At 38.7% G+C, this 17,500-nt stretch overlaps 1 protein-coding gene across 1 annotated transcript in view; it reads right to left on the bottom strand.

The window, feature by feature from the left end:
• Positions 1-17,500, bottom strand: part of LOC137971834 (MAP kinase-activating death domain protein-like) — a 35,099-nt gene that overhangs the window by 13,347 nt on the left and 4,252 nt on the right. Inside the window, exons 2-14 of the mRNA XM_068818586.1 lie at positions 16,483-16,549; positions 15,678-16,098; positions 14,057-14,328; positions 12,981-13,148; positions 12,605-12,695; positions 10,803-10,983; positions 9,716-9,823; positions 7,325-7,444; positions 5,736-6,021; positions 4,379-4,617; positions 3,613-3,790; positions 3,056-3,266; positions 1,106-1,322 (exon numbers count right to left, since the gene is read on the bottom strand). Coding sequence (XP_068674687.1) covers positions 1,106-1,322; positions 3,056-3,266; positions 3,613-3,790; positions 4,379-4,617; positions 5,736-6,021; positions 7,325-7,444; positions 9,716-9,823; positions 10,803-10,983; positions 12,605-12,695; positions 12,981-13,148; positions 14,057-14,328; positions 15,678-16,098; positions 16,483-16,549 — 2,559 coding nt within the window. The remainder of the gene's footprint in view (positions 1-1,105; positions 1,323-3,055; positions 3,267-3,612; positions 3,791-4,378; positions 4,618-5,735; positions 6,022-7,324; positions 7,445-9,715; positions 9,824-10,802; positions 10,984-12,604; positions 12,696-12,980; positions 13,149-14,056; positions 14,329-15,677; positions 16,099-16,482; positions 16,550-17,500) is intronic.

Here is a 17,500-nt window from a genome sequence, read left to right as displayed (position 1 = left end):
TAGCTCACAAGATAAAATGACAATTACCAAAGCTGCCAACCTCAAGGATCCCAAACTGGTGACATCCTGCCAGCAAAAGCTGGCTTATACAAGCCCACATATTCTATTGGCGCTTTGAGAATTTTCTCGTTTTGTTTATCTTTTTGTCTTTCTATGCGCACGTGTTCAATTTCCCTGTTAAAATTCAATTTAACCTGACTTGAATCTGATATTGTTCGTGGAGATTTCAGAACAAGGGCATTTTCAAAAATATTTCTTGAAAGCTTGAGTTTCTATAGTGATTCTGGTAAGTTTCTTTCATGTAGTTTGTCATTTAGAATGAAAGGAATAAATCGGTTCCATAAATAGATCAAACCAAATGTAACTCTTTCCAAATTAATCGCTTCCTCTTTCAAAATTCAATGAAATCAGTATCATTTGATCTTTAGGCCCGTTTTAAACGTCGCATTTTACATGTGCCGAATCTAATGCAAATGAGTGAGAAAAACTTATTGTGCCATTGGGGAGCTTAGAAGTGGTGTGTCAAGAGAAGCAAAGTGGAGGTGCCTTGTTTTCCTTTACAAAGCTTTGCCATTGGTCATAAATCTCGCGATACCTTTTCGTCCAATCAGAAGAGTACAGACACACCTGCTGCACGTGTTTGCTTCGACTTTGATTGCAATCGTGACTGGCTAATCAGACAACTTGGAAGATGTCTTTAAAGGAAAGTTAACGCTTAGTTGAAGCTTTTATCAACCAAAGGTCAAGTACAAGATGTTAAATAAATGGCTGTTTGATAGTCGAACTCATTAATGCCCATTACCGTGAATTTTAGCACTTTGAAGGATTTTTAAGTGACCTTGACAAGTATAAGGTGGGCGAGTTCTCTTATCCTTAAGTGCACGAAGTCTCGATACGGTTCTGGGCATAGAAAGCAAATCTGTGTGTTGGACATGAGGCGCAGTCTGAGACCTGGTGATATGCGGCTTCCACTGCCCAGCCGGAGGGACAAGTAGCGTCCCCCTTAGGCCGCAGGAAAACCAAAAACCAAATTATTGAAGGATTTTCAAGGGATACCGCCACCCCTGGGGTATTTTCCTAACATTTTACCATGCATTTCACTTACTAAACTTTGCAGGTTGTCAAGCAAGTCGTTAACTTGTTGGCTTTGCAGTAATCCAATGTGCGACTTTCCGAGCAAACGACGGACTTTCTTCTTCACTGCATCTTTTTCCACGTTCAACGCAAGCATAAATGCAACCAAGTTGTACAACATGGTGGCCAACAATCTGTCTTCATCCTCCTCTAAGCGTTTCCTTTCAGCAGGCCCTAGCGAGTTGTACCTAAACACAAACAAGCAAAATAGAGCTGTCTTTAATTGAATGTTCTCAACCAAGCAATCTCATATCAGGAGACAAATAAGCGCCTCACGGATCGCTTAAGTACAGAAACTCTTCTGGAGACAACTGGTTTCATTCACCCCAACAATTTCTGTTCCTTTAATCAAAAGTAGAACATTGAAACTTTATGGTCACATCAAGCGGAATAACAAACACTTATCAAAAATACGTCTCAAAGGAATGGTTGCTGGTAAAAGGAGGGAAGCCCCAACGAAGAAAGTGGTGCGAAGACATCACTAAATGGTCCGATGTCGATTTCAACTCGAGCCATTCAAGACCGTGCATCTCAGCTGGAGAGAGTCCAGTCATGTGAGTGCACATTCTAGATCTGCTATGGGCGGAGATAGTGTTCTATGGTGAAAAGAGTGTTACTTTGGTCAATCACAACAAAGACTGACATTTCAATGAGCCAATCACAGCTCAAATTTAATACAAGCAGCCGGCCCTAAGGGCGGGAAGATGTTCGATTGGCTGAAAGCGTACTGGAAAACGTACACCTCCGATTGGCTAAAAATGAAACGCAGGATTTTTTAAACAATCACAAGTGATGTAAGGACAGGCCAAAGCAATGGTGAAATGCCGGGTTCATCATAAAAGCTGGATTGTGGTGTAGAGATGCGTGCGCTTCAATGCGTATTAAGGTGGAGAGCTTGATATGCAGATCTGATGTGTTGTATTGTTGGCTACAAGCTGTTTTCCTTCCCCAAGGGTCGAGTTGATCGAATCTGAGTTAATGTTATGATATCCACATGCCTAGGAAGCAACCACCACGTTTATCTAACCCAAGATTACTATCCACGAGAACAATGTCAATGTCTCTCATTGGCTTATCACATAAAGAAGATTTTGCCCAAAAGCTAATAGAACTCTTGGCCTTATCAAACGGGTCTCACCTGTAGGAAAGATATACAGTCGAACCTGTATATAACGGCCACCCACGGGACTCGAGGAACTGGCCGCTTAATACAGGATCACTAAAAATTACTCACCTGACGTGGTCTAATGTCAATTTTAAAGGCGTATCGTACAAAAACACTTCATGCACGGAAACAATAGGACAATCAACACTCTTTCAAACGATCAACACTTTAAACAAAGTTGCCAACTTGTAACTTAATGGTATAATATAGGTAACATTTTCGAAACCGCCAACAAACAACGGGAAAGTTACGGTAAAGGGCAAGCGAGTTAACAGAGCTGGAGGTTATGGCCTGAAAATCTCTTGCGAGTATACGTTTGCGATTCATTCTGCATAACATGGCTGAAGAACAAGCCAATTAAATTGGAATTTCTAGCTTAACAGTGAAGCATATTCAAAACGAAAATATCGAAAATAGAGGTAACAAATACTGTGTTTGTATGAGCGAAAAATTGGGACTTTGAAAACTGGCCGCTAAATAGAGGGTGGCGGCTTAATACAGGGTCGTTATATTCAGGCTCCACTGTAGTAAGTCAAGGGACGCGGAGGATATACACACATCGCTGGGTAAGATCGATCACAGACATAACAAACAACTTCATTCTTCGAATTTGCGGTTTCCATACATCGCTGAATTTTTGAACGGGCTTTCATTGAAAATGTCTTATTTTGGAAAAATCAAACCAAATTGGCACCACTACTCCCACCCCCTGCGGTGCCACGCCCAACTTAGACAGTTAATGCAGCATTTGCACACCTGTCAATCATTTCGGCTGGTCCCTGATCCATTCCCACCGCATTCCTCTCAGCAGCTACCGCATCAAGATAGATGCTTTCCCAGAAATCCATGTTGTCCCACAAAGATGACCTCTCCGCCAGCAATCCCTCAAAGAGATATCGCCGTCCAGTGGTTCTCCGTCCATCCTCGTCTTCCACAGGAAAGATGTCACCATTGTAGTACCGGAAACCTTCGAATAAAGAAAGCAAAAAGAGGAAATAAAAAAGAGCCACACTTCAGCAGAGCTCCTTGATTCGCAATCATTCACAGTAAAATAAAAGCATATTATATCATGCATGAACGTCGCATGATTCTCAGCGCAAGTTTAAACTCCTGTTGAGTACAAACAGGCGTTAGACGTTTTGCAAAAAAACACGGGTGCGAATCGACCACAAGGACTTCCACTCAGTGAGGGCGAAACGACCGAATTCCCTTTTCCAACTATATATAAAAAACCGCTCGTTCTTTCCCTTCCCTAAATATAAATGCCAAAATAAAGATCTTCAAGAAACAGTGAAATTTAAGCATTTTATTACCTTTATTCAAATTGCTTTTTCTCAGAAATGGACTCGGTGGTACGGACGAGGAGGTTTGACTAATGCGGTCCAATGAGTTTTTCCGTGACACGTTGTTATTTAACTTCATGTGCGCAATGGCTGGGCTTCTACAGCGTTCTTGCCGCAGTTCCTTTTCTCTACTCGCTCTTGCCATCTCCTAGAATCAATGGCGAGAAAATCTGACTTACACACTCATTAATTACTACAATAAACAATTATTCACCGAAGTGGAGGTGGATATTAGGGAGGTAAATATCCAGTCGAGCTTTCTCCCTTTGTTCAAAGGTGAATAGTAAGGAGATGAGCTTAAGCACACGACGCTTTTAAGCGACGAACGGCAACCGGAAGTGAATATTTCAGTGGCACATTGGGCTCAAATTTTCTGAGATGTCTAATGATACCATGGACTTTAACATTCAGCAACGGTTTATTGGTCGTCTTCTTCGCAGCCGTCTTTTTGGATGTCACGCAACGCTCTGTGACATCCGAAAAGCGTGCGATAAATACTGACACGAGGTCATCGTGTTAAAGCGTGCAAACGTACGCTAAGATCTTGAAACATTCCATTGTTTCAATCATGGGAACTAAAACAATGGCCCCACTGCTAATGAGCCTGGAAGTTCGCACGCCGCTGCAATGTTAGCGAGTTCTTTTGTTGTATTGTGCGAGCGTGCTGCGTGCATGCGTTCACCTAATTCCACGAAATCCCGTGGAGGGTCATAAATATACAATACAGCAGACATACCCGAATTCTCGTTGGGTCGACGGATCTACTCCTGGTAACCTTGTCCCTCAATCCTGCATATTCTCTCTGACTCAATGGTGCGGCAAAATCGCTGTTGGAGCGAGAGACACGCTCGCGTGGATCCCCTGTGGCGTGTGACACCCCTGACATGACTGTCTCAATTTCACCGCTTGCGTCGCTCATGTCACCGTGTCCACTATCTGTATCACCTTTGCCATTCAACAGAACGTGTCTCTTTCCTGAAAGAGCCAACACGATGGTTAACTCATAAGGTGTCTAACAACTGTCTGTTATACAAGCGAACGGCTAAATCTCCAAAAAAATCTACAATGTTGAGGACCCATTTGTTCAAAAGCTGGATTATGTTTATTGAACGAGAGGGATAAAATTCCAAATGTTTCATTAAATGAGATGGTTTTGGTGTGGGAAAAAATATCGTTCACACCAGTAGCTGTTACTCACAGGCAAACTAGGGCCCTATTGGATGCTGACACAAAACGAATGAAGTCCCCGGTATTATTGAAAAGGACAAATTCTCTAATAACAAAATCAAGTACATGTGTTCGCTTAATAAAGCGAGTTTCAATCGAGGGTTGTAAAACCAAAACCAAAGTAATTACTTTGGCCAATCAAAAAGGACGGAGACAATCAAGTAAACCAATTAAAACTCGAAGTAATTACACGTAGCCGACACAAAGCGCGGGAAAATGTGCAAGCGTGAGCCACGATTGGTTTTGGTTTCACTTCTGATTGGTTGAAAAACTGGCGCGACAACTTTGAACCAATCATTGAGTGAAGTAATGCAAAACCAAAGCAATTCGCTAATTACTTTCGACACTCAAATGAAAACCACTCTAATGAGAAGGGCAGAGAGGAGCACACAGAGAAAAAATCTCTCCAAGTAGAGAAGAGAACCAACACCCTCAACTCACATGTGATAAACACTTCAGGGGAGAGCTTTTACCAGAGCACAAACCCTGGTATTATCTTGATTTGGAAATACGAGTTTCGAATAAAATTGTTTTGTAAGTTGTTTTACTCATCGTTGATGTAAAAATTAGAACTTTTTTCATGTAATCAGTCTGGATAATTGAATGAAAAAGAGACTTTGTAACCTACCAATTAGAGCAGAAAGTTGCTTCTCACGGCAATAAATTATGATTACTACAAGTTCTAACCCTAACCTTGACCGGCAAAGTCACGCAGTTATTGAAAGCTAACCGTTTTAAAATGGGTGGTTCGACTGAAATACTGTTTTTCAGCGCAATTTGAAATGGGTGCTTAGACTGCAGGGTTTGAATTGGGTACAACATCGAGTTAGCCGATTTGATCGATTGTTCTTAGTTCATGGACAGACCTGTTTCTGCAACCCAGGAGTGAACAGCCGACATGTCACGTGAATGATCTGACAGGTTGGAAATGGTGCTATCGGCGTTGGAAATAACCGACATCTCGTCATCATCACGGAGTTTTGATGATTGCTCCCTTATGTCTCGTCCATGATAGTGAGTATGCGCAATTTCAAGAAATTGGAATGCAGATGCGATCCCTCCGATGCCCTCATTCTCCACACTGACCTCCAATCCATAAACTGCTGCCTTTAGAACTTCCAACATTCCTCTGAAGACATTGCGAGAGACTCGCTGAAGGAATAAAAAACGTTGTGAGTGCGACTAAAAGCAGGCCTATCCAGGACTTGAAATTAATAACAGAGCACATAGCTCTACACCGCTAATAATTTCACGGACTGATTTGTTGTAAGGGGTAGGGCCCAATGGACCGAGGCCCTCGAGTAATGTAGTTTTTTTCTTACCGGGTCTGGCCATTATTTCAATACTCTTTCAAAGAGGAAAAGAATCAAAATCATCCATGTATTTCTCTTGGTTGTCTTCATTTTTCAACATATAATCTGTTGAAGTATTGATAACATCTAGCCATCTAACCTGCGTCATCTTTTCCAAGCTTAATAAGGACTCTTTTTAAAATTGCGCTCTTGATTTGCACGCAGATTAAACACTGGTCAAAAGGAATATTGCCTCACCCATACAACCCCCTGAGACAGGTCTAATCTTAACACCTGTCACCTTTCCTGGTGTCACCCTTAGGCCTAGACAATAGTTTTTAAAGCCCAAGGTCAGAGTTAATCAATAGCTAGAATCGCTTAACCAATGTGACAGCACAGACCTTTGATTTTTATCCAAAGGCCGCTTACTTTGAGTGTAAGTTTTGGATTTCATGGTCCGCCATTACTCACGTTCAAAACTTACCGATTGGACCTCACAGGGTTGGATCCTGACGTTAAAAGCTCACTAGCTTAAAATTTCAGCAAGTTATATGCAAGACGCGAGTTTAAAAGTCTGAAAGCCCAAAACTCCCGTGCTGCATATTAATTCTGCAGCGTAAAAACGCATTGAATTCTTAAACTAGTGAGCCTTTGACGTTATTTTCTCCTCGATGCAGCTCTCTCAAGATCTTAGAGTAAGTAATGGCGGACCATTAAATAGGAAAATTCCAGTTGAAATAAACAAGTGTCTTTTTTAAATCGAGGCTTAAAATTTTGGTCCCTTAGTGTTTAGCTAACATAGCTTTGAAATCCAAAGAAAAATAGGAATTGATTTTTTGGTCACATTGGCACTTCAAATCTTTTGACCAGTAAAAGAAACGTTAAGGATGACCTGTGGCCTGGAGATGGCGCAACCATCAATTCTCTTTCGAGGCATTTACAGGCAACAAAAAGAAGTTTGACACTTGCGAGTGCAGATACCTTAAACTCGACTCGCAGAGTTTATAGTTCATTTTAAAGGTTGATTATACTTGATACTTACATGAAAAATCATCTTTTTAAGTCGGACAAATTACTATCCACATAATTTAACAATGTTTTACTTTGGATATGGAAACTTTTTATGTTGTCACGGTGACCGAGCAAGGAGAATGGTCACCTACCTTAGCCTCAGGAAGAGGAGACTGGGTTGAGTCAGTCCCAGTGCTCCAAGTAGAAGAGGAAGAAGACGGTGCAGACCATCCAAGAGAGAGCGAAGACAAGGTGTTCCACCAGAGTTTAGGCTGTGGCAAGTACGATACAGTGGATAGGCAGCTTAGTAACATTCCAAAAAGCAGAGCAACTATGCGCTTTAGGAATCCAGAAAGGTAAATTCTGTCTTTTGCATGCCACAAGCAAAAATACTGCTTCTGATTGTTGAGTGAGATTTCTTAGTTTTCACTCACACGATCAAGGTTAAATTTTTTGATTGAAACAATAAAAAATGCTTGTATGCAATATGAGTTGAATTCCCAGAGGGATAATTTGGGACCTCAACTTGCCAACTGCAAAATCGTATGAAAACAAAGGATGAGCTCTTTTACAGCTTTTTTACTTAGTGGGCATAGAAATGAAGGGAGACTGGAGGCAACCTAGCCTTGGTACACACATTACAGCATTTCTTGCGTTAATACAAACCACTCAAGATTGTAATAAAATTATAATGGTCTGTATAAAAACAAGGGCTATTTTGCATTCCTGACAATTTCGTGGCTAACAAAGTGCACCACTAAAAAATGGACTATCCAAGGAAAGCAATGATAATAGCCCTTTTCACGATTAGTTTTTCTCATTTGCATTACAATGTAATCTAACGTGGGTGCAAGGCAATTTCGGGTTAAAACTACAAAATAGCCCGAAATGCCTCACATACATGCTAGACTACATGGTAATGCAAAATTAATGAGAAAAACTAAGCATGAAAAGGGCTATTGATTAAGATTACACAAAATCTTTTTTCTGGACCATTCCATATCCCTTCATTTTATGCTCACTCAAACTTCTTTCATTTCTTGACATGTTTCATTTTAAAATTTAATCCTTTCTTTACATATTGAAGGTACATTTTACTTAAATTTCATATAAACAAAAAAAGTGTTTACGAGTTAGTCTTGCCCAAAATTGAGATTATTTTACATTTAAAAAACAAAAAGGGTAAGATTAAAGATGCTCTTCACAAAGTATGCTACCCTACGAGCAGAGTCTCTTGCGATCTTCCTAGATAAGTTGGGAAAAGGAAAAAAGACACTGCCAGCCGCCTTGACACTCTTTGATTTGCCACTCATCCAAAGAAATGACTTGTCAAACCTGTTTTTAAAATTTTTGCACATGATCAATCACCACGAGTCATCAATATCTTTTAAAATTTACAAAAATGTGGCAATTTTTAACTGTCTAAATTCCCATGAGTATTTCAACTGTATGTCAGTTACAGAACTAGTCTGTCAGAAACCTATAAATTTTTCAGTAAAAAATGAATAGCAATTTAAAAGTATGAACTATCTTGAGTTTCCAATGAAATGATTTCTTGGTTATCATGTGTTTTCCAGACTTGTTCAAAAATAACTGTTTGTGTTCGTTTGTGTTTTCATGGTTACTGGTCACACGTGACTGACACTGAATACAATTTAATTTTAAACACATGCTCATTACGAAATGTGTAAGTGGCTGGTAGAGTCTTCTTTCCTCTTCCTGACTTATCTAGGAAGATCGAAAGAGACTCTGCGCTGCAGCAAAAAAGTATGCAAAAACAGCAGAACAAAATGCAAAAAAAAATATTACAGCCACATTTCAGAGTTAAAATGCAAAACAAAATTGCAACCACAAAACAACTGAGAATAAAAGCAGAAAAAAAACCCACATTATGAAAGAGACTTCCAAAAGAAAAAGTGTCACAAAAGCAAGAAGCAAACCAGAAGAAAAGATGACAGAGGCCTTTTAGGAGTCAGAATTAGCAAAATAGATGTTGTAAATGGCAAAGGAAAAAGTATTTTTAAAGTAACTCAAAAGGCCATTTAGATAGTACAATTTGAATTAAGATGACTGCCGCCTGCAACACGTTTATGCCAGCATAAAAAGACACAAATTGCATTGTCTGACGCAGGACAACAGCATCTTTTGAACAACTGAAAACACAAAAAAACCAAAGCAACTTTCACAAACTTTTTTTTAAACTCTGGTTACCATAGTATGTACAATTCGTTATCAATAGTTGTATGTACAGACCAAGCATCATGCGCTAAAGCAATTTAACACAGCAGTCACAGGCAAAAATTGCAGTATCTAACAGGCCTTAAAAAAGAACTGTGACCTTGCACAGGAAAACATACACAAATGAATGCTTATTTATTTGTTAAATGGTCATAAGCGTTGGTTACCATTAGTCACCCATCATTAGTCCCTTAGTAAATGTTAAGGTCTTAAATTATGTTTGTTTGGATTTGAAATTTACGGGACGTTGACATTATGACTTTCAATACTTTAAATGAGAGAGAAATCAGATTGCAGGTACTAACAACATTATTCGTGTCTTGTTTTGAGTCTACACTTGTCTTAGAGAACCCACTTTGCACTTGTTTATACTGTGCCATGAGGAGGGATGGAGGAATTATGCTACTGATGAGCTGTGCAACAAGAAGTAAAACTTGAAAATTACAAACAAAATACAAATTGAAAATAAACATGTATGGTTACCATAGCATTGCAATAATGGGGGATCACAATGGCTGGTCAAATGTACTATGGGACCATCTAGCCACAGTTATACATTTTTCTTTCCACCAATCAGACCACAATGCATGTCATTACAAATTTAAAACCACCAATCAGAAGCCTCCATTTCCAAAGATCAAAACATGGCTAGGTGGTCCCATAGCAGTACTATTTGTACCTATTTGTAGCCATTGTTGCAATTGGTGGTACCAGTTTGTTTTGTGGTCATTTCTTCCACTCATTGCAAAATTTAGAGCAGACTAACAAAACCTACAAACTTCAGGGCAGGGCAGGGTAAAACAGCCAATGCATACTGTACCAGCAATACTTTTGCATTGGAGGGTCTAAAACACAGATCACAGGGTCACTGGTACATGTAAGTGTACACGTCACTGTGTTAACAAAAAATAACAACACCCAGAGTGTCCCCAGCTCTAATGACTATACAAACGTGTTTTAGATATAGGGGAAACGTTTGGCTTAGTTGTTCATCAGTGTAGAAGGGAGCCCTAGTTTTGACCTGCAGAATGAGTGACCAGTATTTAAGACCTGCCTCTTTGGCACAGTCAGATTCTGACCTTCCTTAAGTGATAAAAAGTTATATTTCTAAAATACATTTCCCAGCACATAAAAGCACATAGAGACAACATAATACATACAAACATAACTGAATGTGCAAAACAGAAACAAAACTCTTCAAACACAAATTACAGTGCTGAAATAAAAATATGATTGCTTATCAATGAGCATAACTTGACACATCCCAAAAATTGATCACCTGATGCATGCAAAGCATACAGTTATATCCCTACAAAAAATTAATAGGATGGTGTCAATTTAATAATCTTATTTAAATAATATTAATAGTTGTGAATTCCTGATTCTGCTTACCATGTCATCTACAGCATCTGAGCTTTTATCAGCAGATGGGACACTGTAAAGACGACTGGCCACCATAACTCTCAGAGGCTCATCACACATCAGCCTGCGAAGTCTTTTTGATGCAAGCCAACCTACGCCATCTCCCTTCATGACGCCGTGAATGACTTCCTTCAAAAATTGCTGATTTTCACTGAGAAGCAAGGCCAAAAACATGTTAAGGTACTTGTTATCCATCTGCCTAATAACATTGCATTGTAAAAGACAGGCTCTGGTTTTCCTTCAATGTCAGCCTAAAGGCGAACTTTGAACTTCTGCAGAGGCCTGACAGTTAAGGTGATTTCCAAGAAATAGAACTTGTCATAGATTTCCGATAAAAGTTTCTTGTTCAAATAGAAAATTGAAAATGGGCCACTCAGATGACATAAAATAATGTTATTACAGTAAACATCAAATGCATTACTCATGGTAAAAAGATGTCAAACTTTTCTTAACTGGCAACGGTAAGATGCACAGCCCTGTAACATGCATGAGCCCTTACGTGGTCAAATATTTTTATCAACTCAGTTGATCCTACCAAAAAATACACTTGTTGCCTGAACAATTCACATACTGAACACATGAAATTGTGTATAGATCTGTGTGTCTTACTGTAGTTCTCCTTCTGCCATCTGTTTTGTTGTTGTTTTGTCTTATGTGTGTATTTATTTTTTTACAATGACTGCAAAACTCTCGCGTGTTTGCGTGTTTCTCGCATTTTTGTCTCTCGTTCTTCTTGTGTTTTGACTTAATTTTGACCCCTCTGCCTTTTTGTTATTGTAAAAATCAGATTGATGTCAGTTTTTCATGCGTCTGTCCTGTTATTGACAATAAATTTCGTCATAACATTGCACAGCTACTTTGACAATGTTATGACAAAATTCATGATCAATAACAGGAGATGCATGAAAAACTGACATCAATTTGTTACATTTTGTTTGATTATGTTGTGTGTTATGTGTTGATGATGTCCTTATATATAAGGTACATTAGGTGTAAAATGCAATTGCAAATTTCATGTGTAATATTTGTAAATAATAAAAGAGTTAAAAATTGTAAATTTAAGGAAATGTGAATCTCTGTCTTTGAATGTCAATCTCTGTCTGTTGTGAATCTCTGTCTCTCTATCTTTTAATTAGAATCTCTGTACGGTGGCCAATTTACATTATCAACTATGTTGATAAAACCAAATTTTTGTATGTACTGTAGGTATTGTATTATACATAGTGCGGAAATATTAAAAGACCATTTTGTGACATATCGTGTTGATTTTGGAGTGGGTATTTCCAGCAGTGCTTTTTCTTCATTGGCCGTTTTCACTTCTCTGAACTTTCTCTTACATGTACCCAGCATTTTTAACCAACCTTCTTCAACCATCGACAACAAAGAATAAGGAATGAAGGCAAAAAAAAAATGCTTTTAAAATTACTATACTGTTTACAAGCTCCACTTGTTTTTCTTGTATGCTGATATTTTCCCTTCACAATTTGAACCTTTGTTCAGACTCCCGAGGGACACGATTTTTGTGAAATGTTTTTAAAGCTGTTCAAAAAACTAGCAGCACATGTTTTATAGGGTTTAAAAACATGAGGCATAGCGATAAAACACTGCTGCTTGTTTTTAAACATTACTTAATAAACTAAAATAGAAAGACTTTGACATTTGATGTTTTATGCCAGCCTGGTTACAAGGACAAAAATAACATAAAACATTTTCAGAGACAGAAGGGACCGTACTCTTTATATAACCCTGAAAACAAAAAAAATACAGTTTACCTTTGAATTTGCTTTTCTGCTGAAGTCTGCTTTACGAGAGAAGGCCTTCCTTGTGCTCTCTCTCCTGGCAATGGTGCTTTCTGTCGAATTCCTAACAATAATGACAAACAAAATGAAGACTCTACCCTGTCAAATGTTTTGCTCAGAGGTCACTTTTTTTTTTTTGATGAAAATGACTTGCATATTTCCCATTTTATATCATTATTTTAAATGTGAATGCTACATTATAATGCGAATGCAATACACAAAAAATCTTAACCCCGGTAGATTTGCATTGAGTACAACATTGAGTTAGTCAATTTGGTGTATTCACACACAGCCCTTAATTTTGTGGTAGCCAAACTTGCGTGGTCAAGTAATGAAAAAGAAAGCTCACCAGGAAAGGGAAAGAAAGGGGATTTTTCTTCTTGCAGTGATAGTTTGTTCGGAACTGGATTGGTTGGAATTTTCTTTGCAAAGCCATTCAAGACAGGTTTCTCAGAAATTTCTTGCTGTGCTGGTTTTGTTACACTGATGGTGGATTTTTTAAAACTATTCCACAAGCCTGTAAAAAAAATGTAAGATTAATAAAAACCTTATTTGGCATACTTTGTTGAAATAAGTAATTTCCAATCTAAGCTAAACCTATCTAATTAATGTTGATCCTCACATCTGTCTGGACAATAGACCATTTTACAGTTGTGTGCTTAGTTACCTGGCCTTTGAATGAAAGTGAGGCTGGAGGTGACCTTGCTTTGATAGAAACCTCACTGCTTTTCTTAGGTTAATGATGTTGTTGTCATGCTAATAAGTAGGAATCTACATAAGAAAAGCTGTGAGGCTTCTATCAAAGCAAGGTCACCTCCAGCCTCACTTTCATTCAAAGGCTAGGTAACTAAGCACACAACTGTAAAACCGCTGACATGCTGGTGCAATGCTCTACCAACTGGGCTATGAAGCCACTCAGTGGGCAGCTAAGTGCAAGGATGACTTTCATCTAAAACTCACAATTCAAACATAGAGTACACATTTTATTTCATTCACTGATTAATTTTGATAGACTGTATGCAGAAGTTATTTATTCTTGGTTTTCATGTCACGCAAGTATCACACGAAAAAAATACTAAAATCGCCAAACCGGCCAGACAAAAAAGCGTTTGATTGACCCTATTCCAGAATAAGAATATGTGGAGTGATGATTGAAACCGTACTATGTTTGGCGCGTTTCGAAGCAGCAAGAATAATAAAAATATGTTTAAAATATCATTTTGGCAAAATTAATGTTTGACAATTTTAGTGTGAATCTCCGTAAAAACAAAGGATTCCTAATTTATAATTATTCCATGTATTCCTATTCCGGAATACGGTCAATCAAACGCACTCTGCCTAACGCCAGACGATTTTACTTGTCAATGGGGAACCCCTGGGAGTCAATGGGCTAAGCACCATAAGCACCAAAGGTTACAACCTTACCTAAGACAGCTTCAGTGCTGTTCACAAACATACTGTTTTGTTTGTCAGGCAATGTGGTATGCGCTGAAGAGCCAGACCGAGAAGATGTTGCCGTCACAAATGTGTTCTCGCTATCTGTGTCTGATGTGATCTTCCTGAGAGGTCTGGGAGTGGGTGGATTAGACACAGAATATGAGAAATCTTCACTGTCGTCATCCTGAATAGAACAGGAGTCACCACTGCTGAGTGAGCAGGTAGCTGAATCTGGCATTCCTGAATCAGATGGCTCATGCCTACACATTAAAAGAACAAATTCTCCTTAGCTGTGTTCTGAAGGCTATTCACCAACCAAGAGCTATTTACAATGTACATGACACCTCACAGATTCTCATACCAGTGTCAATTCTCTCAAGTCATTACTATAACTTCGCCATAAATGTTATACCAAAGGAGCTGTGCTGGCACAGTGTTGAGAGCACTCGCTTCCCACCAATGAGGTCCGGGTTTGATTCTCAGACTTCTCAATTCATGTGAGAGTTGAGTTTTTTGATCCTATACTCTGCTCCAAGAGGTTTTTCTACAGGTACTCCAGTTTTCCCCCCTCAGCAAAAACCAACCTACAGTACATGTACACTGTATGATCCTCAAAAATCAACCTATGATGGCAAGTTGATTAAATATACATGCAAAGTGTCCCCATTACAAGTAGTGCCTCAGTACTAAATAAATAGAGGATATTACATGGCCAGGCAGAGATACCAAATTTCTCTTTGAGTGTTGAAAAATATTTCACTCGTTCGCTGCGCTCACTCGGGAAATATTTTTCAACAAGGGAAGAGAAATTTTGTATCTCCAAGTGGCTGTGTAATATTCTGTTATCATTTCACGAAAGGCATGGAACGGCGCGATTTTCATATGTAACCATAGCAACAGTGATCATATCGTGTGTGAAAATAACATGCTATCTTCAGGTGTGAAGATATCATGTTTTCGTGTTAAAGCTCAGTTGGTAGTTCATTGCTGTTTATATTAAAAAGTTCATTATTATCACCTATTAGTATGAGTTAAAACACCACAGGTTAATATCAACTGCTTGTACTACAATGTAGAGCATTAACTTGAGTTTAAAATAAACTGTGCTACGATCACATACATGTAAACAAGGAATGACAACTGACATGAAAATGGTTCCCTCTCAAGAGATGACAGTACACTTGTTATTAATTTTTGGTCTTCTCGTCAAAAAATTAATGGTCTTGACAAAACCACAATGAACATGGAATGGAGAATAAAACTCGTGTCATGCAAAATATGAAATGATCAGAAATGACCACAATGTTTGTGTACCATTAAAAACACTTCATGATAAAAAATTAAATACAGTTTAGATTTTTAACCCAGGGAAATCATTTGTGCAGGTCCCAACCCTACAATTCCACTTGTTAAATGCTTTTTATCCTGTGTAAATGCTGCACAGAAATTACTGCAGGCATAAAAATACTGTTTGCATCAATTGTCTGATGAATTTTCAAAAGCAAATTTATTTAGCAATGTAAGGATCTGATTGTACAAATAAAGTTGCACTTGAGCAACATGTCATATCGAGCTTCATGTACAAAGTACTATACACTCTGAAACTTACGCTTTGTATGTCAGGCTCCCTCTGATGCTACGAATGCTTTGAACATCCAGCGAGTTTCCCTTTACTACTGGAACGCCAGGTAAACTGAAGGAAGCTTGTACATCTGGCATAGGGGACGAAGCTCTGACAGGTGCAAAGGGCAGAAGGTGAGGTCCAGCAGGAGTTGAACCATTGATGCCACCACTGATCATTTTCTGAACAAGGTCACCAACCGAACTGTGACAGCTACTGCTGTCATCGTCTTCATCATTGTTAGGCGTCACTTCATCCTCATCAAAAATCAGACTGGGCTCATAGTCCACGTCGATCCAAGGTTCTTTGAATATCTTGGAATCAGAGTCAAACACTTGGTAAACGACAGGTTCCAAACTATTTGTAAACCATTTGGCTTTGTCTCCAATAATCTGAGGGTCATGGATGCCTGAAAGATTCAGCAATTAAAAAAAAAAATAGCATAATTACATAGGTGATTATTGAAAATTCTCTGCACTGATTGGTTGTTCTTGAGGTGATTATTACACAATAATCACCTGAGCGTTTTTTTTTTTTTTCCAAAATGGCTGCAAGTGGTTTTGCGAGGTTACAGACAAAGAAATTAATAATATCATTATTAACGTTTTCAAGACAATGCATATGTTTTTCAAATAATCACCTGCGTAATACTGAAAAACAATAACATTATTCACCTCGCCTACAGCAAATATTTTGTTAAACAATCTTACAGGCCTACAAGGATCTTTACAACAATATTTAGGAATTATTATTATTACCAAATTTCATTACCATTAAAAGAGACATACTTTACCTTTAAGAATCTTGGTGAAAACTGTGTTTGTTGGATAAACCAGCCATTCTCCGTAATACTCTAATGACTAAAAAAAACATTGATCATAGAAGACTATCAACATTTTTATCTGTTGTCAAGCAACTACTGTACCTCAACTGCCACAAAATAAAAACAAGTTACAGTAAAATTTCAGTGTGTCTAATTTTGTAATTGCAATCTGAGTTAATTAAACAGAGTTAACTGAATAGAGTGTAATGTACAGTACTGTGCAAAAGTAATGATAGCGAATTTCGTCGAATTTCGACGAAGTTCTACGAAATTCTACGTAAATCTGCGAAATTTCGAGGAGAACGAATTTTTGGCGAAATTTCGCTGGCCTCTATTGTTTCACCATTAACAAAATTTCGTGCAGATGTGCGAAATTTCACTTGGCAAACTCGCTGAAGGTGGCAAAATTCGTTCGAAATTTCGTTAGTGGGAGCGAAATTTCGTTCGAAATTTCAAACGAAATCTCCAACACTTTGTTTGTGTGAGCGAAATTTCGAACAAACCTTTAGGTGCAAAAACGCTAAAATGCTCTTTCCTTGACAAAAAATTGTTTATCAAAGTTTCTATGGCGCGCTGCTCACGTTTGGTTATTTTTCACTTCAAGGAAAAATTCTTTGTTTCGCACGCGTCGGCAAGTCACTTGCGAGATGTTTATTTCCAAAGCGTTCCGAAGACCTTGTGGAAAAAATCATATCTCGAGGATACCTAAACTTCGAGCCAGGATTCGAGCTAGGATCCGAGCCAGGATTCCAGCCAGGATTCGAGCTAAGATGAGCTTTCTCCGCTATTTATTCTCGAATCTCTCGGTTAAGTTAGGTCTCGAATCGGTTAGGTTAGGTCTATTTAGGTTGGTTCTAGTCTAGTTAGGTCTAGTTAGGGTTAGGGTAGGTCTCGGTTAGGTAAGGTTAGGTCTCGAATCCTGGCTCGGATCCTAGCTCGGATCCTGGCTCGGATCCTGGCTCGGATCCTGGCTCGGATCCTGGCTCGA

Source organism: Montipora foliosa, chromosome 9, assembly GCF_036669935.1.
Source record: "Montipora foliosa isolate CH-2021 chromosome 9, ASM3666993v2, whole genome shotgun sequence".
Lineage (NCBI taxonomy): Eukaryota > Metazoa > Cnidaria > Anthozoa > Scleractinia > Acroporidae > Montipora > Montipora foliosa.
The sequence above is the reverse complement of the archived record's forward strand: the minus strand, read 5'-3'. Positions and strand labels throughout refer to the sequence as shown.